Source organism: Taudactylus pleione, unplaced genomic scaffold (assembly GCF_031769625.1).
Source record: "Taudactylus pleione unplaced genomic scaffold, aTauple2 ptg000093l, whole genome shotgun sequence".
In the NCBI taxonomy this organism is placed as follows: Eukaryota; Metazoa; Chordata; class Amphibia; order Anura; family Myobatrachidae; genus Taudactylus; species Taudactylus pleione.
In genome coordinates this window covers 27030486-27055232 of record NW_028284495.1, presented here as the reverse complement: position 1 = coordinate 27055232, position 24747 = coordinate 27030486, and the positions used below count along the sequence as shown (strand labels likewise).

Below are 24747 nucleotides of genomic sequence, written 5' to 3'. Positions count from 1 at the left end.
GTGACTTTTTCCTTTCAGTGGCATCTTACTCGCACAGTGGTGCAAAGAGGTAGCACACGCAGCTTCTGCTGATTAAAATTATATGCGGCATGCCTATGTTCTGTGTGCGACTGTGGGTTTGTTGAAAGTTTGTGCATCCTATTCACATAACTGTGCAAGTAAGACACAATTGAAGGCAAAAAGTTGCTCGAGAAGGTGGTCATCGCTACCGAGTCACATGGGGCTCACGCATTATGTGTAACGCAACTTGTAGCACATGGATAGATGTATATGGACACATCAGTATTCTTCATGCAGTTTCTGAACAAGCCAGATTGCCAGTCCAGACTAGGTGACCAATGAATGGGAAAGGTCTAGGATAGCATTTTGTGAAGGGAGTAGGGATTGCAAATTTTTATACATAATGTTTTATTTATTGTTTTGTTTTATTTATTTATTTTGTTTATTCCTTCTGACTGCCAAATCCTAAGAAACATTTATATTAGTAATCATATTATTCTTGTTCATTCTGAATGATGAGCACTCGTCACAACTGGGAATGCTATATGTCACGGATTTTCCAGGATCGTAATGGATTTGGGGTATGCATCCCTGCTTCCTGAAAATAGTTTTCGGGACGTCCAAATGTCCCAGATTCGGAGGAGGACGACTGGAGGGGCAGCCACAGCCGCATCACTAAATGGGTGGCAGTTGTCGCATACAGTGAGGCTGAAAGATGGGAAAAGACTGGGAGTCTGGGATCATTTGACGCGTCACGCATACCCATGGTCCCCGGCGGCCGGCCGCATTTTGTATGATGTCATGATGTCAACTATGGCTGGCCGTCTTTTTCTTCCCGTCCACTGTCACGGGCATTTTGTGGCTAGAAGTTGGTCACCTGAGACACTACACAGACAGTGACCCCGTACCACAGTCTGCCTGAGAGAATTCAGGATGTCCTGTTAGGACAACTGTTAGTGGTTGTTGATATATTAATTCAGTCAGTGCCCTGTGGCTGTAGATATATTAATTCAGTTCCCTGTTGCTGTTAGTTATATTAATTCAGTGCCCTGTGTCTGTTGTTATTTTATTTCAGTTCTATGTGGCTGTTGTAATATTAATTCAGTGCCCTGTTAGGCTGCAGTTAGTTATATTAATTCAGGGGGTGATTCAGCACAGGACGGAATTGCAACGCTGTGTGCAAAATGCAGCAGGAGGTGTCTGATACCCCCTGCTGCATAACTGGAGAACAACGCCGGCCAGCTGAGTAAGCCTCAGCTTATGCAGGCTGGTCATCTTGTGAGGCCAGGAAACTGAGTCCTTAGATGCAGCCCCTGGCCTTGACACTCCCGGAAAACGGGACCAACACATTCCCATTTCCGGGAATATTGTCCGTCCCCGCCCACGTACTGCCCCTTAAATGCCTATGCCTGTCAGTAAGGCATAGCAGGGGCTGCGTGGTGCATTCACGCAGGACCCATCCTGCACATGAGCTGAACAAGTCCTACGCACGCGCAGATTCCCGATATTTGGGAATTCCCATTCAGCATTGCACTAGCGTGCAATTAGCTCCTCAGTGTCCTGTTAGGCTGCTGTTAGTTCTATTAAATCAGTTATAATTCATTTTTATTAATAAATATAAAGTAGACTATTGTTACCCTGCAATAAGGGATAAAAAAAAATCTTTGTCTTTGTATTTCAAGTTGTATTTGGCTTAACGAACCTTTACTATATCTCCCAACTGTCCCAATTCCAGCGGGATAGTCCCGTTTTTCGGGCACTACCCCGCTGTCCCACCAGCAGGCCGTAGTGTCCCACAGATGGTCGGGAGGATAGGGAACACTATGGCACTGCAGCAGGTCTGCTCTGCTAAGCAGAGAGCAGCGATGCCGTGAAGCTGAGTGGATGCCACACGCATACGCACGGCATCCATTTAGTGCAGTTAGAGGGCTGGGTGCCCAGCCCAGCAGCTGACGAAGTTCTGGGCTCGCCCCAGCATGATGTAAAATGAGGGCGTGACTTGCAGACACCACCCCAAAATGCACCACACAGGGGGCATGGCCTAACGGGAATGAGGCCACTAGTAAATATATAAAATAAACTATTACCCCGCAATAAGGGAATACGAACCACTCCAAACACTGGGAATCCGAGTCCACCCAAGCAATGGCTCTGTAGTTCCTGCCAGACTCGGATCCCACTTTGAGGCCGAACGTCATTCTCTGGCATCAGATTATCGCAGGATTTGGATTCTATATTAGGCGCCGGGACTCGGCACCATTTCACCGTTATGCACGCTGCTGTCTGCTGCCCTGTACTCAGCTGTATTGGCTCATGCTGTGCTGTGTCCACGAGTGGCTGTTCTCTAAAGTGACTGTGTATAGGGGACACACTGCACACTTCTGTGTGCTACGCTATACTTTGCTGTATTGGCTGTGCTGAGACTCTGGACTCACAAGTGGCTGTGCTGTATATAAAGCGACTGTGTATACTGGGCACGCTGCTTTATGCTTCGCTGTACTCTGCTGTAAATTGTACTGTTTGGTGCGCTTTACCCTAGTGCGCTTTCTTCACGTGCAGCTATAATCCCTGTGATCCATGCAGTTTAACCCAAGCTGCAAGTTCAAAAACAGAAAAATTTAATATACTGTAGTTCTGTTGTTTTACTGTTTGGTGAGCTTTACCCTAGTGCATACTTACCTATGAATTTTCAGGGAGCCCCCCGCGCACCCGGAAGAGTATCCAGATCTCCCGCCCCTTCCTACTGAAGTGGGTAGGATCTGTAGATAAATGCCGGGAATCACTGCATAATTGTCCTGAATCACGGCTCCGTATAGTAGGGTGGGAATAAATGACCCGAAAATGAGTCCCTCTCGTCCTGTGATTCGCGGCAGTTTGCCGTGACGTGGGCAGAGCCTAATGACCTAGGAATCCGTCCCCGTCCTCTGAAGCGGCCACCTGTATCTGCTCTCCGGGCATTACCCGGAAAGCTGATAATAAAAGTAGGTAAGTATGCCTAGTGCACTTTCTTCACATGCTCCTATAAGCCCTGTGATCCACGCAGTTTAATCCAAGCTGCAAGTTCAAAAACAGAAAGATAAAATATACTGTAGTTCTATTGTTTGTACTGTTTGGTGCACTTTACCCCAGTGCACTTTCTTCATGTGCCTCTATAAGCCCTGTGATCCGAGCAGTTTGAGTTTTAACATTAATAATACTCTAGGAACAAAAAAAGGCCCAAATTATTTGATTTTAGCTTTTTTTTGTCAATTTTTGAGAAAAATCCAAATCCAAAACCAGTCACGACGGTTTGGCAAATCCAAAAATCCAGAAAAAAATGGTCCGGTGCACATCTCTACTTCTAATTTATAATTATTTAAGAATTCCACCACCAAAGAGAAAATGGCAGATAAATTACGTAATGACTTTCCTTTAATTAAGAAATTTAAAGAGAACGACAATGAAACTGCGTTATGCTCAATGTGCAGTGCTGTGTTTTCAATTGGCCATGGTGGGAGATCTGACATTGCGGACCATATTAAATCAAAGAAAACAAAACTTGCATCTCAGGCTTCTTTAACTTCCTGGAAATTGTAACAAAACTCTTTGGGAAAAATACATTTCATTGTGCTCTGAAAAAATCAAGAGAAATTGTTGGTAATGTACTAGCACTGTACACAATACAAGAAGTTGTTCGTGAGCTAGAAGTTGCTAGATTTGTATCTGTCATAATAGACAGTTTAAACCATAAAGCCATAAAGTGAGTACCTGATTCAGCCTGATTCAGCAAGGAATGCAGTTGCTTTTACGCACACAATTGGCCGATTAAATAGCACTGCGCGTGCGCACACATCGCAGTGCGCGTGCGCGAACCAAACGCTGCGATCGGGACTGCGATCACAGAGGTTACACAGACCCATGGAGTGATTGACAGGAAGTGCTGTTTGTGGGTGGTGACGGGGGGGAGGGTGGTCACATACCTCCCAACTTTTCAGTCTCCCAAGGAGAGACAGGTCGCGCGCCTTCATTGCGCGCGACTGAAAAAGGGGCATGTCTTACACAAAGGGGCGGTGTCTACTGAAAACAGGGAGGAGCCTCACTGTTTCCCCCGTTTTCGTCACTATGGGGGCGTGCCCACCACTCTCCGAGATGCTGGGCAGCCCCCAGGCAGTCCTAACACATGAGAACAGATGCAGTGCGCATGTGCAGGGGCGTGCATAAATTGACCACCGCAATATTTTATGACATTCAATAACAAGGTGGCTGTCGTTGTCTTCAGCAATTGACAGGATGGTATCTATGTTTAATGCTTTGAAAACGTACTTCCTAACCCAAGCAACGTGTCCCAAATTCCTGTAAACTGTCTCCCATGTTGTGCCTTACATACCTACAGTGCCAGCTCAATTGCCTTAAACAAATAGAGAACGAGAACGTGACAGCAGAAAAGCCATTCTCAGCAACCTTGTTCAGAAAATTCATGACAGAAAATAAGGTCATTTTCTGCCCACAGAAACCCAGTCACTGCTACAACTATTGTACAATGAGGGGGACTTAACCAAAGAATGTTTTCATAGCCAGTGTGACGGGTTTTACGATGCTGGAATGAACTATATTGAAAAGTGGGTAGCTCAAAATCCTACAGAAGAATTAGCTCATTTTTCATGGCTTGGACTAAACTCAAATGAAAATATAAGTTGGTGCTAGATTCTTTAGCAGTTGTTCAGCAAATTTCTTCCATAGCTGTTGATGCAGGACAATATACAGTCCAGTATAAAATAGTTGAAAGTCCATAGTTCATGCAAATACTCCTACTTTCAAATATAAGATGAAAGCAAGAGAACAGCATCTACAAATCTACATCATAATGTTAATTTTAGAAAAGTATATTATTTGTTCAGTAGACATTTTTTTCAATAAAAATGCATATAGTAAGGATAAACTGTGAACTTTAAATATGCTTTAAATGACCAAACACAACTAAATATTATGTAAACTATTTATTTTGCCTTATTATTACTATTATTATTTATTACCAGTTATTTATATAGCACACACATATTCTGCAGCGATTTACAGAGAATATTTGTCCATTCACATCAGTCCCTGCACCAGTGGAGCTTACAATCTATATTCCCTACCACCTGTATATGCACATACTTACACACTAGGGTTAATTTTTGTCGGGAGCGGATTAACCGACCAGTATGTTTTTGGAGTGTGGGAGGAAACCGGCATGGGGTTTATGTAGTAGGGTGCGGTGCGGGTTGACTGCGCTGTCAACATCCTCGCAAATGTGTCTCGGATTTTTAATTTTGGAAATATAGCAACCCTAGTCCCAGCTAACCAGCAGCCAAAACTGTGGTGACCGAGCTTGGAAACCCTTAAAATATAGTGCATGCAATAAGAGGCTGGGGACGTTATATATTGGAAATGTCTAATGATAGCCATGATTGTTTTTCCCTCTCACAGTCTCTGAATACAGCATGGCCTCAGGATGTAGGAAGGCCTAATACTTATGTTGAGAGGTGATGCGCGGCTGGCAGTACAAAAGAAGGGGAGACATTTGGATTTTCTGTCATTTTTGTCTCTGTACCTCTTTTTAATTCCAGTAAAAGGGACTATTACATTATTTTAATGTTCTACGAGTAACTTGTAGCATCTGATGCCAAAGTAGGGATAGCTGTCACTAATGTAATGAGAATCCTGATGATAAATAAGGGGTGTTATGGCCCATTCTCATTCTTGACTTATACTGTAAATACCCCCAAACACCTATCATGTTCTGCCCCCAATAGTAATCTCAGTATGCACAAACTGTGCAAAGCCTCTTTCATCTATTTCTTTTTTTTTGCCAAAAACTTTTATCATTCATTTATAAATGACATCAGAGCCATATAATGTACTATTGTTACTGTTCTGCATACCATGGGGTGCATGCATGCCATGCCATGATAATGCTTTTTACTATTTTGGTATACCATGCATTGCACTTAGATTTACCATGCGTTACAGAGCTAAATACACATTAAGCACCTAAGACACACAAACCAATTACATGACACATGCTTCAACTACACACAATATAAATCTTATCTTGATGATATATTAAAGACAATCGGTTTTACAATAAATACACATCTACAGTGCCTTGCAATCATATTCCAATCCTTGAAGGATTTCAGTTATTGCAGGGTTACAAATTACAGCTTTTTCCATTGCACACATTGCCACTGAAATGTTACTTTTCAAGGCAAAAGTGTTTTTTTTCAGGAGTTATCGTAAGGAAAGTAAGAAAAGAAAAGTTAGCAAGCTTGATACATAGAGCTATTTAAGCCCTATGATATTTAATGCGTTTGCTCCAGCTTCTGTGGTACACTGACATTGTGCTGAATTTCAGCCACTTGCAGCACACTGAATGGGTGTGTACTGCCGGCAGTCGGGATGCCTCATGTCAAATACCGACAGCGGCATCCCGATGGTCAGTATCCCGACAGGGGTCAGGTAAGTATACTTCTCCCCCTAACCCTCCCTTCTTGTAGCCTAACTCTAACCATCCCCACCCCGCACCCTAACCCTCCTCGTTAGTGCCTAAACCTAAGTCTCCCCTATCCCCAGTGGTCCCTAACACCTCTAGGGGTGCCTAACCCTAACCCCCCAAAAAAACTAACGCTAACCACGCTATGCTGCCTAAACCTAACACCCCGTGGCTAACAGCTAAGGCGCCCCCGACTTATCTAGTTCGGGCTGGCGTCTGTCTGTATTCCGACATCAAGATCAAGATAGGCGTCGGTATTTCAATGCCTACCTTATGTCCCGCGTCAGGCTTCCACCATCGGGATTCAGACCGGCGGCATGCCGTCCGCCTGTCTGCTAACTACATACCGCTGCACACAGCTAAAGAGCATGTGAAAACTGATGATTTGTTCTCTATTAGGAGTACACAGATAACACAGGATAGCCATTCTCGCCAAGAAAACAAGGACAGATGTAATTGTCTGGAGCCCATAGCTACAAAAACTTTTTGTTGCTGTTAGCCTCTCCTAACACTAGGGGGATATTTATCAAATCTTGGAGAGACACAGTGTAGACATTGCCTATACCAACCAATCAGCTTGTAATTGTCATTTTACAGGCTGTCCTACAAAAATTACAGTTAGAAACTGATTGAACATCTTCTCCACTTTTATCTTTCTCCAAGATTTGATAAATCTCCCCCTAGCCCACAGCCCTTAAATAGTTACAGATAATTAAAAACAAAACATACTTGCTAGAGAGACACATAAGACAGATGTTTCCATCAAACACCTTTTATTGCTTTCCTCCTAATGGAATAATCAGATCATTTCATAGCCAGTATGCTCAGACCAGTTCACATAGCCTCTAATACTCAACAGTTTTTATAACTAGTATTGCTCAGACCAGTTCACATAGCCAATATGCTCAGACCAGTTTACATAGCCTCTAATGCTCAGAACAGTTTATATAACTAGTATTGCTCAGACCAGTTCACATAGCCAATATGCTCAGACCAGTTTACATAGCCTCTAATGCTCAGAACAGTTTATATAACTAGTATTGCTCAGACCAGTTCACATAGCCAATATGCTCAGACCAGTTTACATAGCCTCTAATGCTCAGAACAGTTTATATAACCAGTATTGCTCAGACCAGTTCACATAGCCAGTAATGCTCATACCAGTTTATTTAACCAGTATTGCTCATACCAGTTCACATAGCCAATATTTATTACAACAATGTTGATCGACAATGCACACACTTAAGTGAATAGCAACCCGTGTGACCACAAAAAGAGCCTGCACCAAAACTCTGCTTAACAATTATACCATCAAACTGTGTCAAACAATGGTGCATTCACTAGTTCCCATCCCTAAAAAATTATTTTTTTTAACAAAACATGCTTTACAAAAAACTAGTAAGGAAAAACACCTTGCATTAAATCTTATTTTCATAAAAATTAGATTTGTCTTCCTCTTTATTGAATATCAATCCAAATATAGTAATCCTCAATATTCAAAAATATGAAAAGAAAATTGAAGACCATAGTGCAAATATTGCTAAAAATAAATTTTCATATTTGTTTACACATTGCACTCACATTAAAAGAGATAAAATCAGCATATATCACCACTGTAGAGAAGTCCCGGTTTCAGTTGCTTTCCAAATATAATAGTCCTCAATTTTCAAGAATACAAAAGAAAAACAGAAACCATAGTGCAGATATTGCCATAAAATAGATTTTGACATTACTTACACATTAAACTTACATAGGTAAAATTGAAATCAGCTTATATCATCATCACTCAAGGTGTAGAGGAAACATCCAAGTCCAGGTTTCAGTCATTCACCCATCCATGTTGTTCATCTCCGAACTGGTATTAGCAAGTCCCAATAAACTGCACCCAGATCTCTAGTTTAGGTGGAGCTGTAACACTTTCTTGGCTGTCCTCACATATCCTATTGCTTAACACGTTTCAGACTTGAATGTCCTCTTCCCAGCATAGCTCTTTCCACACGGACATTCTAGATCATGGGTTCCCAACCACGGTCCTCAAGGCACACTAACATTCCAGGTTTTAAGGCTAGCCATAGCTGGGCACAGGTGACTTAATTAGTACCTCGGTTATTTTGATTTAACCATCTGTGCTTAAGCATGGATATCACTAAAACCAGAACTGTTAGTGTGCCTTGAGGACCGTGGTTGGGAATCACTGTTCTAGATGATAAACTACTTCTGTGGTTGTACAGTCCATATAGTCTGTTATGATCTGTTTCTTCCCATATTTATCATTAAAACAGTTTTTTTGTATCATGTATTGACATGTTTTACAGTGTCCACATTTATGGGACCCTTTCCTGTTGTATCTGGAATTTTTCAAAGTTGTCAAATGACTTTTAATAAGTTGGTCCTTCAGATTCTGCGATCTTCTCCAGCAACTCTGAACTTTAGGTGGTAATAGTTTAGTTAGGTCTTTGTCTGTATGTAAGATCCGCTACTGTTTTTGGAGAATCTGATTTCTTTCTCTACAATAATTGTTATATGTGCCGATAAATCTGACTGGTTCCTCCTTTCGATCTTTCATTCTGGCTACAAGAAGGGATTCCCTATGATATTTCTTTGTTTCTTTCACCACCTGTTTGATTATTGTCTTACTGTAGCCTCTCCTTCCCAAGCTTTCATAAACCTGTCTACTCCTTTGTTCATAGATGTCATTTTGAGAACAGTTTTATTTCACATGTAGCAACTCCCCTTTAGAGATAGCCCTAGTGGTCGCTGGTAGGTGGGCACAGCTGCTATGCAATACACTGTCTGTAGAAGTGCTTTTTCTAAAAATATCCATAGATATATCACCTTCTCCTATCCGTATTGTGAGATCCAAAAAGTTGATCTCCGTACCAAAAGTATAAGAATATAATCTATGTACCTTAGGTACAGTGTAATATGTTTTGTATACATCTCATGAAGTTCACTGAACACTGTCTCCCTCTCCCACCACCCCAAGTAGAAGTTGGCGTACGTCGGGGCACAAGCTATGCCTATCGCTGTCCCTCTTACCTGGAGGTAGTGGTGCTCCCTGCTCTGTCTTCCCCCAGTCCAGCCAGCCTTCCCTGCACTTTGCCACCTCAGTCAACCCTTCCCAGCCCAGTGTCCCCACTCGTCCAGCCTCCCCTGCATTGTACCCCCCAGTTCCTATAGCCAGTAATGCTCAGACCAGATCCCGGGTCAGACTGGCCATCTGCCACTTCTGGCATATGCCAAAAGGGCTGATGGGCTGATCCAGCCTGAAAGCCTGGCTGAGCAGCTTCACCGCCCAGCGCTCTGTTCGGTTGGCATGCAGAAAGACAGATGCGCACCAAATGAGTCGTGGCCATGCTCCTTTTTCATGAATGAACGCACAGAGGGATTCTGGGGCTTAAAAACAGCCCCTTTCCGTCCCTGGACTAGTTCATACCTACTAATGCTCATATCTACTGCAAGGGCCAGCCAACCTGGCTTGCTAACAAAGCGACTGTCTGGGTGCTGCACTGAACCGTTGATGTCCCGTAGGCCGAGTGTTGCCCATCAGTGGTTTATAATGTATTCATATTGTAGGAAGTGTTCCCAGAATGTTACCTGTCCTATGTTGTAACATTGTCATTTCCCCTACATTATTCAAGCAGTTGGTTTCCCACATTATTAAAACATGCAGTGTGGTAAAATATGTATTTTATTTTTTTTTACAGACGACTTTGCAGAAGAAGAGGAGGTGCAGTCCTTTGGATATAAGAGATTTGGTAAGTCATGTCATTCTTTAGTTCGAATCGTGTAACAGTCTGAACAAAGCTCAAAATACAAGAAAAAGAAACTGTGCTGGCTAACCAGTATAAATCCACATAGGGCGATGTAAAGCTGTGTTTAAACTGTATTTGGTCAATATATTGCAATAAAAATATATATAATATATAATTAAAATGTCACATACTGTATATACAGTCATATAGACATCCTCAATACTGATTATCCAAGAAAAATTGGAATTGTTTCGCCGGGTGCAGTAAGCAACTGACATGTGCCCGGCAATAGGACGGAGCGTTCTGGGTCCCGGAAATCCAAAATGTTCTATAAGAAAGGTAATCTGCCAATTAAAGATGCTTTAGAGACTTGAAAGTTTGCAATGATTTTCACCACAGCTAGCTATTAGAGGGACATTTTGTATAGTAAGTTTGTATTTCAATGGAATCACATGCAATACAAATAAAATCTATGTACTTTTAAAAATATTTTGTAAATTGGTAATCTGGTTGACTTGTCCCAATTCTCATAATGTGACCACAGGACTTCTTTAGAATTGGAATGACACCCTCACACCAAATGCACCCAACCAAAAGGTCAGAAGCCACTCATAGTGTAGTATTATAAGTTTCATTTTAAAAGATACATGGCCTACAAATTGTTACTTAAAAACAATGAAAGCATTCCTCAATTATTACGTAGTTGGAATCTGCTGTCAACCTCACCATGTGCTCAGATGCGAGATTCAGATGGACTTTTGAGATTCCTTGAAGGAACCAGTAGACATCGGCACCCAACACTCTGAGGGACTCCTGCAGACATAAGTTTAGTTTTAAGTTTTGGGTCCCCTATCGCTTGAATCCCCAGTAATATGGCGTAATATGTCCCCTTTTTGGTCTCTAACAAAAAATAAATGCCTCAGCAGGTGGCTGTATCCATCTTGATTATACTTAATATATTTCCTAATTGGCCTCTGACATCGCCAAAACATGTTGGAATGGACACTATTTCAAGATTTCACAATGATACAATAATGGAGGATAAGTGAAGCTGCCTGACCCCAGGGCCGTAGAAAGTACTTGAGGGGGCCGTGGCCTAATCACTGATGGCCCCCTTAGGAAAAATATTTTAGAAAGTATTTACAACGCAGCCTCGCTGAACAGGGGGCGCTCTGAGCCATTCAGTCAGGGGCAAATCCAGAGGGAGGGGGGTGATCGGTTTGATCGCTCTCCTCCACACCCTCACACAGGCAGAGGAGACTGCTGAGACTTTGCCTAAAACCCCACTGCATCCCAGCACACAGCAGCATGTGCTAGGTTGGGGAGAGAGGCTGCTTGCCAACGAGCCTGAGCCTTGGTAATTAGTACCCGCCCCCCCCCCCCCCCCCCTCTCGACGGCCCAGTACCACAGTACCCTCTCAACACATATCTATTTCTTTTCCTACCACAATCTTTTACAAATAGCTATCCTCTACACACTGCCTTTCCTTCCCTTTTCCTATCTTCATCCAGCTATTCACAGACGATGTTTTGTGGCCCTTGTGTTCATTCTGATGTTGTGATGATACTTCTACATTAAACTGTTCCACATATGGACATATGATTTATATTATATGAGTTTCTCTATATTATAATTATATAGTTTTGTATCCATAAGAAATCTTTTTATTTAAACACATTTATATCTTTTTGGCATGAGTTTGATACTGTGCATTCCAGCAATGCCATACTCATTTTTTTTCCTCCTCTGCAGATTTATTAATAACTTACATGGATACTATCGCTTTTATTTTTTTACACGTGTTATAGAAGAGGCGTCGAAATGTTTTCCAAAAGAACTTTTAAGATTTTCAAAAACATGGCAGACAAATTTCCCTCAGATTTTTTTTTTTAGTTACTTGAAGACTAATTAATAAGATATGTTTAACTCATTGTAGCCTTATTTTGTCTTGGTATGAGAGAGTAAGTCATAAACACACAAACTGCTGATCACACATATTGCAGGAGTACACAGATATTTAAACTGGCTTGTACTTCAGAAATACAGGCAGCTGGAAACATTTGCTGGTCACTTTTTGGCATAATTTACTCTGACCAAATATCCTCTACAGATTTCAGCAAAAGAGTTTATTGTTCCCTCCAAAGTCAGTACAAAAACATTTTAAATAGTAGGTTACGTTAAAATGCAAACAATACATAAACAAACATTAGAACTGTCATTAATTCTTTGTATTTTTATGTAGTCTTTAAGTAGAATTTTTGCCAAAGTCGTTCTTGCTGTTTTATTTGGCTATATTCCTGTAGGTGGGGCAGCTCGTGTTTTTCCTTATTTCCTGATTTGCTGGTTAAGAGTGAGTCTGCCTCCCTTCTTAAAACAGAATATCCTGGGAAAACAAGGCGTTTAACCTGTACAGTAACTCATCAAAGTTTAAATAGTGTTTTTGGTTATGGTACCGGAATCCATGAATATATTTGGAGTCATTTTGGAATAAAAAAAAATGCAGAAGATCAGCATCATTTTATGTTATGCATCTTTGTGCCTAATTGACTATACTGTACATTTAAATGTGCAGTATCCCCATAGTAGGATTTCCAGTACTTGGAAATATTTTACTGACAGTTCTATTAAAAAAAAACTACATCTGGGAGGAGTGCTGCTGTGTATTCAGAGAAGCCGGAATTTAGCTGTATAATAAATTAGGAAGTTTTCTTAAATGGATCACTGAACGTGTTGGTTTACCTCAGGCCTCACACCTATCTAGGAACAGCCCTGTAAAAACGGATTCATATGGTAACCCAACAAGAAATCACTATTGGTTTTATTTACAATAATTACTTTGGGAATATAATATATATATAATATAATTATATATCATTTATTAGCTTTCACATACAAATTGAAGTTTCATGCACACAACTGCCCTTTTTCAAGATTCTGTGCTTGAAACACAAATTTGTTTGTAAGGGCTACCTGCTTGCCCTTTATAAAATTTCAGCAGGTGGCCATACACGGTGCGATAAATCCAGGGCCGTAGCTAGGGTAGTGCGGCCGGTACCATCGCACAGGGCACTACAGGTCAGGGGGTGCTGTTGGGGCCTGTCAAATTTCTGTTTATTATTATTCTCACTTGTAGCTTCCTCTTATTTCAGCCCCAGCATCTCCTGGCCTCTCCTATCTCTTCCCTGGCCCTTCCCCATGAGGCCATTCCCCTTTTTTGGGTGCATTATGTCCCTTTGAAAAATGAGGGGGGCGCCAATGCTCTTTCTGGCACAGGGCACCAAAAAGTCTAGTTATGGCTCTGGATAAAGCAGCCGTACCGACGTATTGGTACAATTTGGCTGCTATATCGTACTGTGTAAGGGCATGATATCGGACAGAATGCGCACCTGTGGGGTCGTACATCGCACCTCCAGATCTTACTGCGGGTTCATGCAGCGCTATGCGAGTGGGGAAGGGGGGTGCATATCGGGTGAGCGGCCAACTGATCGTTCCATGTGTGGGAACCGCCCGATATGTCGTACGTCTGATCCCCCGTCGCGTCGCACGGTGCATATCGCACCATGTCCATTATGGACCTCCTGCACCCAGGCCAGATGATAAAAAATAAACTTGTTGCAATGTGGTTACTAACATTCGGTTTCTGTATTATAGTTAATAATTATGTCAGGGTACAGAACTGTACTTTAAAAAAGTAATTAGCTTTAATACTGAAATGTTGAATTGTTGGTAATGCATAACCTGTCTATTATTCTTAATGCTAACAAGTGCCTCTTTCATCAAGTTTACATTACACATCTATATAAATAATAACAGGCCCAATGTCTGTTTAGGCCAAGCGCCTTGCCATCTCGCCTCATAGTAGCTCTCACTGAATGACTGCTATTAGACAGCCCCCTGCCACGTCTCCACACAGCTCTCACTGGCTGCCTGAAAGGTCACAGCTCCATGCCACCTCCCATCACAGCTGGATGGTTACACATACAATCCAGATTCCCACCTCCCCTGACAGCGTACACCAATTCCATCTCCCCTTAAAAACCACCCTGATCCCACTTTCAGCTGCTCTGCAAGTCACATCAAGGAGGCTGGCAGGTCAAACACAAGTCTCTCTGCACTGAGTGGAGTCTCTGGAGTCTCTACATTGGTGGTGCTTTAGAGCTAATGTAACAACGAACCTCAGGGCCCGACATCGAAGTATCATGGTATATATTGGAATATAATATCTTCAATGGTATATCGGTTGTATTGATTATCATGCTGCTTGCACTTAATTAGAAGAATTAGAAGATAAGGGGAGGGAAGAGAGAAAAAAGGGGGAAAGAGACTGGGGAGATGAGTGAGAGACAGTTGAAAGAGAGACCTATTCATGAGGGGAGGGGGATAAAGGAAACATGGTTAAAAAGAGAGGCAGAGAAAGTGGGTGGATGGGGAGAGCCATAGATGAGATGAGATAAGATAGGTGGAGAGAGGGATGGGGACTATACCCAGAGCCAGCCCTAGGTAATTTGGTGCCCTAGGCAAAATTTTTACTAGTGCCCCCTAGCAGATAATCCCACCAGCAATCTAAGTGTTTAAATGCGGATGTAGTTATATTGCTGGTGGATGGGATGCCAGCTGTCCATATACTGATGCAAGAACCCCTAACGTCCATACCTGGGTAAGTATGTTAAGTTTCCCCAGAATGGGGGGGTTAGATTTCGGAGCTCCCGGGGGGTAGATTAGGGATAGGCACCCCTCGGAGTGTATTAGGGTTAGGCTACGGGGAGGGGGGGGTAGGCACCACTGGGGGGGAGGTAATAGGCATATTTATCAAACGATAAATACCCGGCCTTTACACATTATGCCACACAGCAATGCTCATCCTTCACACATGCCACACATTATTGCCCGGTCTTTACACATTATGCCACACAGCAATGCCCAGCCTTTACACATTATGCCACAGAGCAATGCCCAGCCTTTACACATTATGCCACACATTAATGCTCGGTCTTTACACATTATGCCACACAGCAATGCCCAGCCTTTACACATTATGCCATGCAGTAATACTTTACAAATGATGCTGCACATTAATGCCCTTTACACATGATGCTGCACATTAATGCCCTTTAGTCCCCCTATGCAGTGCCCCAGTAGTAGTCCCCCTCTGCAGTGTCCCCAGTGGTAGCCCCCCTCTGCAGTGCCCCCAGTGGTAGCCCCCCTCTGCAGTGCTTCCAGCGGTAGTCCCCCCTCTGCAGTGCCCCCAGTAGTAGTCCCCCTTCTGCAGTGCCCCCAGTGATAGCCCCCCCCTCTGCAGTGCCCCCAGTAGTAGTTCCCCTCTGCAGTGGCCCCAGGAGTCCCCCATAGCTGTCCCTCAAATAGGAGTGACCTGGGCATTAGACCCAGATCACTAAAGGGCAAATTGGTGGGTCAACACCTATTTGCCCTTTAGTGACCTGGGCCTAATGCCCAGGTCACACACCTATTTGGGGGGGGGGGGAAGATTCCTTCAATTGGGCCTAATGCCCCCTGTGTAGCCCGGGCCTTGTGCCCGCCTATATACCTACAGGCCTATTGCCTGAATTTATGCCACGGGCCTAGTGCCCGACAACCCTGGTGGTCTAGGGAGGGGTAAATAACAGTGGCCCAAGGCTGGTGGAAGAGGCTGCGGGGGGGAACTTCGATAGCTCTTTTGCTTTCCTCCCCCGCAGTCCTCTTCGGTCCTCAGCTTCAGTCTTCTGCCGCTGGCCCGTCCAGGCCAGCGGCGCCGCCTCTTCCTTCTTGATCGCGCCGTCTTCTTGCCTCTTGCGCGGCCACCGGAACTATTGCCGCGCCGCCCTTCACTTATCTTCACTCCTTCCCTCCGCCGACCGACTGAACGTTCCCGCTCAGCGTCTATTCAAGATGCCGTGAGTGGGCGGGGCTTTGATGCGACGAGCAGCGATTGGCTCATCGCGTCTGCCTCCTATTGGCTACTGGGCCGCGAGCCAAAAGCTTGCGGCCAGTGCCAAACCACCGCCGCCATTACTTGGCTTCCAGGCAGTGAGCACCGCTCAGCTCGCGCCCGGTGCCAAGCTTCTCCTGCCGCCACTGGTGGAAGGGCCAGGCGGGCCCTTCACCAGGTACCCGCCGCGGTGGCTTACCCGGCGCTGGGAACAAACACTGTCCCAGCGCCGGGCACAGATGCTGTGCCGATGCTGGGATCAGACACTTCATCCCAGCACGGCTTTCCACAGCAGCAGCCAATGAGAGTCTATCTGACTCTCATTGGCTGCTCTAACAGACAGTGTTGTGTCTGTTACTGCAGGGGGATGCGCTGTGCTGCAGCCAGCTGTCAGGGATTGGCACAGCACAGCGCGTCCCCTGGGACCCGGTAACTGGTAAAATATGCGCTATAGCGCATATTTGCGAACACTGGGGAGGGCATCGGCAGAGCCCTGGAATGCCCCTAGGCATTCCAGTCGCCCCTAGGCATTTGCTTAGAATGCCTATGCTTAGGGCCGGCTCTGACTATACCATAGGTCTGTCACTGTTTCTGACTGTCTAACATGTGGTGTCTATCTAAACATTGTCTAACTAATTACTGTCTATCTCTTATACCACACCCTTGGGCTGCATGATAAATCTTTGATCATGTACAGTTTAGAGGAGAGATGGAACAGAGGTGTTACATTGGAATCATCAATTAAATATATTAATCAATAGTAATAAGAAAGACAGTGTGTCTTTTTCCTAGAACAAAGGAACATATTTTGAAACTGGAAGGTGTAATATTCAGAAACAGTGAAAGACCTATGGCGGTGTGCAGGGCCAGATTAAGGTCTGTGGGGGCCCCTGGGCAACAAACTTGTGGGGGCCCCTATATATGACCGTTTCTTGTCACCCTAGGATATTTTTTTCTTTCTATTCACGTTAATGCCTCTCTTGCAATGCCCACTGTAGAAGTGCCCCTTATGCAATGTCCCCAGTAATGGTCCCCCTTATGCAGTGCTCCTTATGCAGTGCCCCCTGTAGTAGTCCTCCCTATGCAGTGCCCCCTGTAGTAGTGCCCCTTATTCAGTGCCCCCAGTATTGGTCTTCCCTATGCAGTGCCCCTTATATAATGCCCACAGTAGTGGTCCCCCCTATACAGTGCCCCCAGTAGTTGTCCCCCCTATGAATTGCCCTCAGTAGCAGTTCCCCCTATGCATTGCCCTCAGTAGTAGTTCCCCCCTATACAGTGCCACCAGTAATAATCTCCCCTATGCAGTGTCCTCTTTATAGTGCTCCCAGTAGTATTCCCCCGAAAGCATTGCCCCCAGTAGTAGTAGTCCCCTATACAGTGCCCCCAGTAGTAGTCCCCCCATGCTCTGCCTCCAGTAATAGTCCCCCCCTATACAGTGCCCCCAGTAGTTGTCCCCCCATGCTCTGCCCCCAGTAATAGTCCCCCCCATGCTCTGCCCCCAGTAGTAGTCCCCCCCATGCTCTGCCCCCAGTAGTAGTCCCCCCTATACAGTGCCCCCAATAGTTGTCCCCCATGCTCTGCCCCCAGTAGTAGTCCCTCCATGCTCTGCCCTCAGTAGTAGTCCCTCCAATACAGTGCCCCCAGTAGTAGTCCCCTCATGCTCTGCCCCCAGCAGTAGTCCCCCCCTATACAGTGCCCCCACTAGTAGTTCCACATGCTCTGCCCCCAGTAGTAGTCCCCCAGTATATAGTGCCCCCAGTAGTAGCCCCTCCATGAATTACACCTAGTAGCACACCCCCCCTATACAGTGCCCTCATGAAGTGGCCTGTAGCGCTCCCCCCTATGCAGTGACAGTGCTGCCCCACACGCACAAAAAAAACCAAAAAACTTACTGAATCCCCGCTCCTGACGCGAGTCCCGGCTCTTCAGTTACACACATGGGAGAGATGTCAGCGTCATGACGTCTCTACCATCATCACCAGCTGCGGGGGAAGTGCCAGAAGGCGGAGGTCATGAGTGAGCTCCAGCTGGCTCCCTCAGCTGACGAAGCAGCCAATGAGAGTCTGTGTGACTCTCATTGGCTGCTGTAACATACACACAGCCGCTGGCGGCTGTGTGTATGTCACTGTGTAGTGTGGCCGCGCTCACTGCACGGTCTACACTACACTAGCGGAGGGGACACTAGCGGCGGGCGCAGACAGCGCACCGCTGGTAGTGGGGTCCCCTCCGTGTGTGGGGGCCCAGGGACGACCGCCCCTGGGCCCCCCCTTAATCCGGCCCTGGCGGTGTGGTATAAGAGATAGACAGTAATTAGTTAGACAATGTCTAGATAGACACCAGGAGCCAAATGTAATAGGGTGAGAGTTTAGAAAATGTGAGAGTATAGCAGTAAAACTCTCACACGAATACATTGATCAACTTGTATTTTCAATACAGGAAACACCTGGATGAGAGTTTAAATCTTGAGAGTTTTTTGAGTCTGAAAAACATGCAGGTTTGCTTGTTCTGTGACTTTATTACATTGGCTGAGTTTAACTCTCACCCTATTACATTTGGCCCCAGATGTTAGACAGTCAATAGTTAGACAGGGAAAAAAGTTAGACACAAACAAAAGTCAGTCACATTAAAGTTAGACATGTAAAAAGTTCGACAGGTACAAAAGGTCAACAGGGTCAAAAGTTCGACATGAAAATGGTCGACACAAAAATGGTCGACAATTTTTTTTTTAGCCCTAATATTCACCCTAACCCTTCCCTTGGTGCCTAACCCTAACCCTCCCTCCTGGTGCCTAACCCTAACCATCTGGGTAAGTGCCTAACTGTAGGGGTAAGTGCCTAACCCTAACCCTCCAGTAAGTGCCTAACCCTAAATCTAACCCTAATCCTTCAAAAAAATAAATAAATGTGTTGACCATTTTTGTGTCGATCTTTTTCATGTCGAACATTTGACCCTGTAAATCTTATATAGCTGTCGAACTTTTTACATGTCTAACTTTAGTGCGTCTGACTTTTATCTGTGTCGAACTTTTATCCTTGTCTAACTATTAACTGTCTAACATCTGGTGTCTATCTAGACATTGTCTAACTAATTACTGTCTGTCTATAGTCCGGAACCCACAACCAAAGCACCATTTCAGCAACTTTTTTCCTGAACTTTTTGTATTTTATTAAGGATTTGTTCATTAATTACATATCTTTGTATCACTTTTAACATGCACAAGTTACAGTTATTCTGTATATCAGACCCAATCAAGAGTAAATGATTGCTTCTTTTTGGATGAATACCATCATCTGCCAGTGGTGTTTTCTAGGTCTTGTGAAATGCAATGTCATTAGGCAATTAGCCACCTCCAAGCAAACAGCCTTCTGTACAATTTGGTTTTACCTCTGGCAGAAGGCTCAGTAAGCAAAGCACTAACTCACAGTGCTGCCATTTTAATATCATATATATTAATAGAATTTCCCAGCAATCAGTATTCCTGAATAGGAGTGGCTAATTTGCATATTGTCCATAGATAGTCATTTAAAACTCTCCATAACCTTTGCTTTCAGTAACATACTGATTTATTTTTACAGAAAAAAAAAACTATACCAAAGGAAAATCTTTCCAAATTGGTAATTCAATGTTCCACCTTTCTAATTTGTGAAATAACAATTTTCTTTCAAATTCATGTGATCTTGATCAATTTTGGTTGATTTTATAAAAAATATTTATTTCTATGGGGCCCATTGAAATAAATGTGCAAAGTTGCCTGTAGCTCCACAGCACAGTTTTATTCCCAAATCAGCATTCTGAAGTCATTAATTAGTTCCTATTTGTGAGATCAAAGCAGCAAGTCCCCAAGACTCTACTATACCAATAGTAGCCAATCACAGGTTTCCAATTTGGGAAATTGCTTTTAATTGGCTGGCTGTGAAGGAGAGTGACATTTTTTATTTTCAGCAGCGTTAGCGTTGGTGCAAGTATCATATATAAAGATTACTTTTCTCCCTCCATTAAATGATGATGGAATAATGACATATATAAAAAAGCAGATTCTATGTCCCTTATCACTATGAACAAAGACAATCAACAAAGCAAAAATCAATGCCCAGCCCAAACCCCTGGACTTAGAAATATGAAAATATGAAAATCAGGGAGTATATTCCTTCCATGACGTAGGTACCCCCTAAGATGGGATTTTTTTAAAATTCAACTCCTAAGGGGGTAAAAAAGGCTAAAATGTTTCCTCTCCCTGTGCAATGTCCTGCCTGCCTGACTCATCATGGTTGCAGCACAGCTCATATTCAAATAAATGGTGTTTGTTGTGTCTAGAGAAAAGAGAGTATCTATTGGAAGCAGTAGTGCTTTAAAACACCATGGGGACCATTCAATAGCAGGTCAAAAACCATATATTTAAATTATATATAATATATATTGAGGAACATATACAAAGATTAAGACCATAAGAACTTAAGACATGGTTATGCATGGCATGACTTGGTACAACAGAGAGGACAAATATGTGCCATCTGACAGTGTGTTGAGAGGAAAGGTTGTGTTTTACTGTCCAGCTGTTTTTACTACACAAAGTCGGCTGACGATCCTTAGAGATTACACTATGGCCCTCATTCAGAGGCGGTCGGAGGATGCAAGCGGTCGCTCAGAAACTGGGCGGCCGCTTGCATCCTGACCGGCCGTCTCTGTTTCGGTCGTTAGGCTGTGGGTTTACACCCACAGCTCTAACGACCGCTAGGGTGATGGTCGCGATGGTCATAGACCATCGCGACCTTCGGGGCTTACGACCAGACCCTAGGGTAGGGTCTCACTTGTCGTAAGCCCCGGAGACCTTCTGGCTCTGTCAGAGCCGGAAGCTCTCCACTGACATCACTAGTGATGTCAGTGGGGCCTCCCCCAAACGGCAGGCATTCACATGGGAATGCCTCCGTTTGGGCTGCCACCCCCCCGGCCGCCTTCCAAACGGGGCGAGCTGTCAATCAACATCGACAGCTCGCCCCCTTTCGAAAGATACCCGCTACGACCGGCGCTGTCGGTCGTAGCGGGTCTCACACATGCGCACGAAGGAGCCGGCTCCCTCGTGCGCATGCGCACTGGACAAACATCGAGGCGGCCTATGTGTGGTTCTGATGCCGGAACACTTCATAGTTGATGCAATGTACTGTAACTACCAGACACTACATTAATATATATACATTTAATAAAGCAAGCAAAAATCACAGCTGCTGACACTGTAACGTGGCATTTTGCATGCAGATACACCCACAGTCGCACACAGAATATAGGCATGCCACATATCATTTTAAGCAGCAAGAGCTGTTTGTGTGTCCTATTCACAGTATATGGGCCTGATTCAGAAATGGACGCAACGCCGATATTTTTGCAGACGAGCAATTGCTTGCTATTGCGCATGTGCGAACGCCACACTGAGCACGTGCAGCGATTGCAAAGCGATTACGTTCGTACAGTGGACCCAGTCACAATGTGAGTGACATGTAGTCAGCGTTTGGGGGTGGTAACGGGGTGGGGGTTAGAAGAATGCAGGCGTGTTTGACCGTTTAACGCTGTTTCATGGGAAGGCATGAATTAACTATTGCATTCTCTTGCGTGCATGTGAGCTCTCTCTGTGTGTCAGGAGAGCTGCAGTGTTTGAGGCTGGTCAGTCTTGCCTTACATGCAGCGTGACTGCCCAATGTACGTTGATATTACCGATGTTTACACTGTTGTACGTTGGAGGACGGATATGAGAAGGCAGCAGTGGGTGTCCCTATGCTCGGCTGTGCTTTGGAAGACATTAGCATATTTTAGCAACTGCGATCCGTGAGAGGACGCAGTTGCGATTGCATCACCGCCCGTCTCTGAATCAGGCCCTGTGTCTGAAATATTACATACACTGCATTGTACAGTATGAGTTGGATGATACCGTAGCTTATTAAGTGCTAATTATACCCCCTGTGGACTGGCCACATTTGCTCTAAAATCAAGCATTTGGAAACTTCCCTCTACAAATTCTGCATTTGCCCCAGGAGGTGGATGCTTTTTCATTTGATGACTTTGAGGATTTGGGCCGTAATGATACATTCAAACAGGGATCATCTTTAATGTGATCTAACCCCAGATTATTTTTAATGGTTTCCTGTATTTATGTAATAGGGGTTACCTTATTGTACAAGTTGGTTAAGCATATTTTGTCCAGTTATTTTTAACAGAACACAGTTTCCAGGATGATATGGAAAACATTGCACTATCACCAGCGTCTGTTCTTGTTTATAGATGGTTGCAGTGATATAAGGAACATGTGTGCCCTGCATTCCTAGTGGATTGTTTTCCTCTTTAATAAGATTATAGTGGTGATGTTTATTCAGAACAGAGCTATTTGATTGATATTTTCTGTGATGGTCAAAGCAGATGTGTGAGTTAACTGAGTGGTGTAGTGGTATTCCCATCCATGACCACCCATCACAGAACACGTTTCACATCTGGGAATAATTACAGTTAGTCCTTATGGAGAGAGGATGGTACAGACACTAGGAATGTAAGGTATGTCAGTGGCATCATTAGGACACAATTAGGGATAGCCATATCATTTGGACCAACAAAAGATACATACAGGCATATGAACTAAGTTGTTGAAATACAAAATGCTCCTTTTGATATCTGATAGATATGTGTGTATGGGCGAAACGCCATTCGACCGTACACAGGTTGCAGGGACCACCGACAATGACATTACAACTTAGCAGGCAACTTTAAATGCCCGTCCAGTTGTAATGTCTGGCCTGACATATCGAGCAGCCGGTCGGTAAGTGTGTATAGCTTACCAATCGGCTACTCTGACAGTGGATCGATCTGCTGACCCGTCATCTCAGTGTGTTCCCAGCTTAACACTGTCCTATATAAGACTTTTGTCAGAAAAAGAAAATATATTGCATTGTTTACTGTTTCCTGTCGTAGATCTGTGAATGAAGCCAAACCACAGAAAATAAACATTCTTCCACTAAGGGAGATAATAGCGGCACTAAGTATCAACTGATGTAACTGCTTGATTAAATGGTGGAAGTAAATGATCTCAGATGTGTTTTGTAATAGCCGATATTGAAAGCTGATGTACAATATGTATAGTCATTCACTTGAATGATAGCCTTATAGGAAAAGATGTGAGTTTTTTAAGCTGAATACACACTGGCAAATATATTGGTCGATCAATTGATCGGCCAATATATCATGTGCCCGTTGGCCAGTGTGTACTAGTGATATATCTGTGAACAACGTCGTTCACAGACATATCGCGTAAGCAGTGCTGCACAGTCGATGGCAGATATATCTGTCCATCGTGCTGTGTGTACGTTACTTGCAGCAGAGGCCGCGGGGAGTGATGCGACCCCAGCCAGTGGGACCTGCAGCCAAATGACAGATGATGGTTGTTCACAACCATCATCACTCGATCTGCAGATATATCTTTTAGGTGTGTACCCAGCTTTATGCTCTCTCTGTGTCATAAACAATTGTGTATTAATCAACCTTGTTGATGAAGAAATATCTTGGGAATCCTATGGCTTGTGGCCAAGAGAAGAACCTGAGGTTAGTCTTTTCCCTCCTCAATTAAGGTGGCAGCAGCTGAATCTAAGCAGCTGCTTCTTTCAACTATTGCTCAGCGCCTGGGGTCTGTTATATAATATTCTTCCAATGGAAACAGTAACAGTTATTTTTATGGTAGTGTGCATTGTACAAGTGAGGATCTAATTCCTGATTGGCAACATTGCCACCCAAGTGGTCCAAAAAACAGCACACTTGTAACATTTTAGCGCTTGTTTTCTTCTTCAGATGATGTGTATGACCTACAATAGCATGTATCAAAGCTTGGAGAGAGCTGAAATTGAGAGAGGTAAAGTACCAACCAATTAGTTCATAACTGTCATTTTTCAAACACAGCCTGTAAAAGGACAGTAAGAAGCTGATTGGTTGTTTTTTTCTCTCTAAGTAATCACTCTCCACTTTATCTGTCTATGGGCTCTATTTATTAACATTATTTTTACTAAAATAAAGTGAAAAAGGGTGTTTTGACACCCTTTTCACATTATTTTAGTTTCACCTACAGTTACTATAGGGCAATTGGAGTAGAATTCGTAAACTTCTACTCCAACCCCTAAGTATCACTTATTTTTAGTAATCAGATCACATTTCCCATAATTGTAATGGGAAATGTGATCTGCCTGGTAGTTACTAAAAATAAATTGTGAAAAAAATACCTAGGGAGGCCCTGTGATAATAACGCCATCTGGAGGTGGCGTTATCCAGGGTCTCCCCCGGTTACCGGACACCTGCTCTGCTCTAAAAGGCAAAGCAGTGCCGGGAGCCGGCCCCAGTGATCAGCTGTGTGGTCTAAACAGACCGCAAGCTGATCACTGCAAAAAAATAGTAAAAAAAAAAATTAACTTACCTGACTCCATGGACTGGTGGTCGGGGCTCCGGTGATGTCTCCCCTCTGGTCAGCTGGTCTCCCATGCTGCACTGCGGCCCGGTCATCAGGTGATCGGGTCCCAGTGCAGTATGG

General features: G+C 43.9%; 1 protein-coding gene across 1 annotated transcript in view; it reads left to right on the top strand.

Annotated features, from left to right (window-relative positions):
• The window catches only part of COLEC12 (collectin subfamily member 12), a 220939-nt gene that overhangs the window by 34552 nt on the left and 161640 nt on the right, over window positions 1-24747 (top strand). Inside the window, exon 2 of the mRNA XM_088469798.1 lies at window positions 10222-10272. Coding sequence (XP_088325924.1) covers window positions 10222-10272 — 51 coding nt within the window. The remainder of the gene's footprint in view (window positions 1-10221; window positions 10273-24747) is intronic.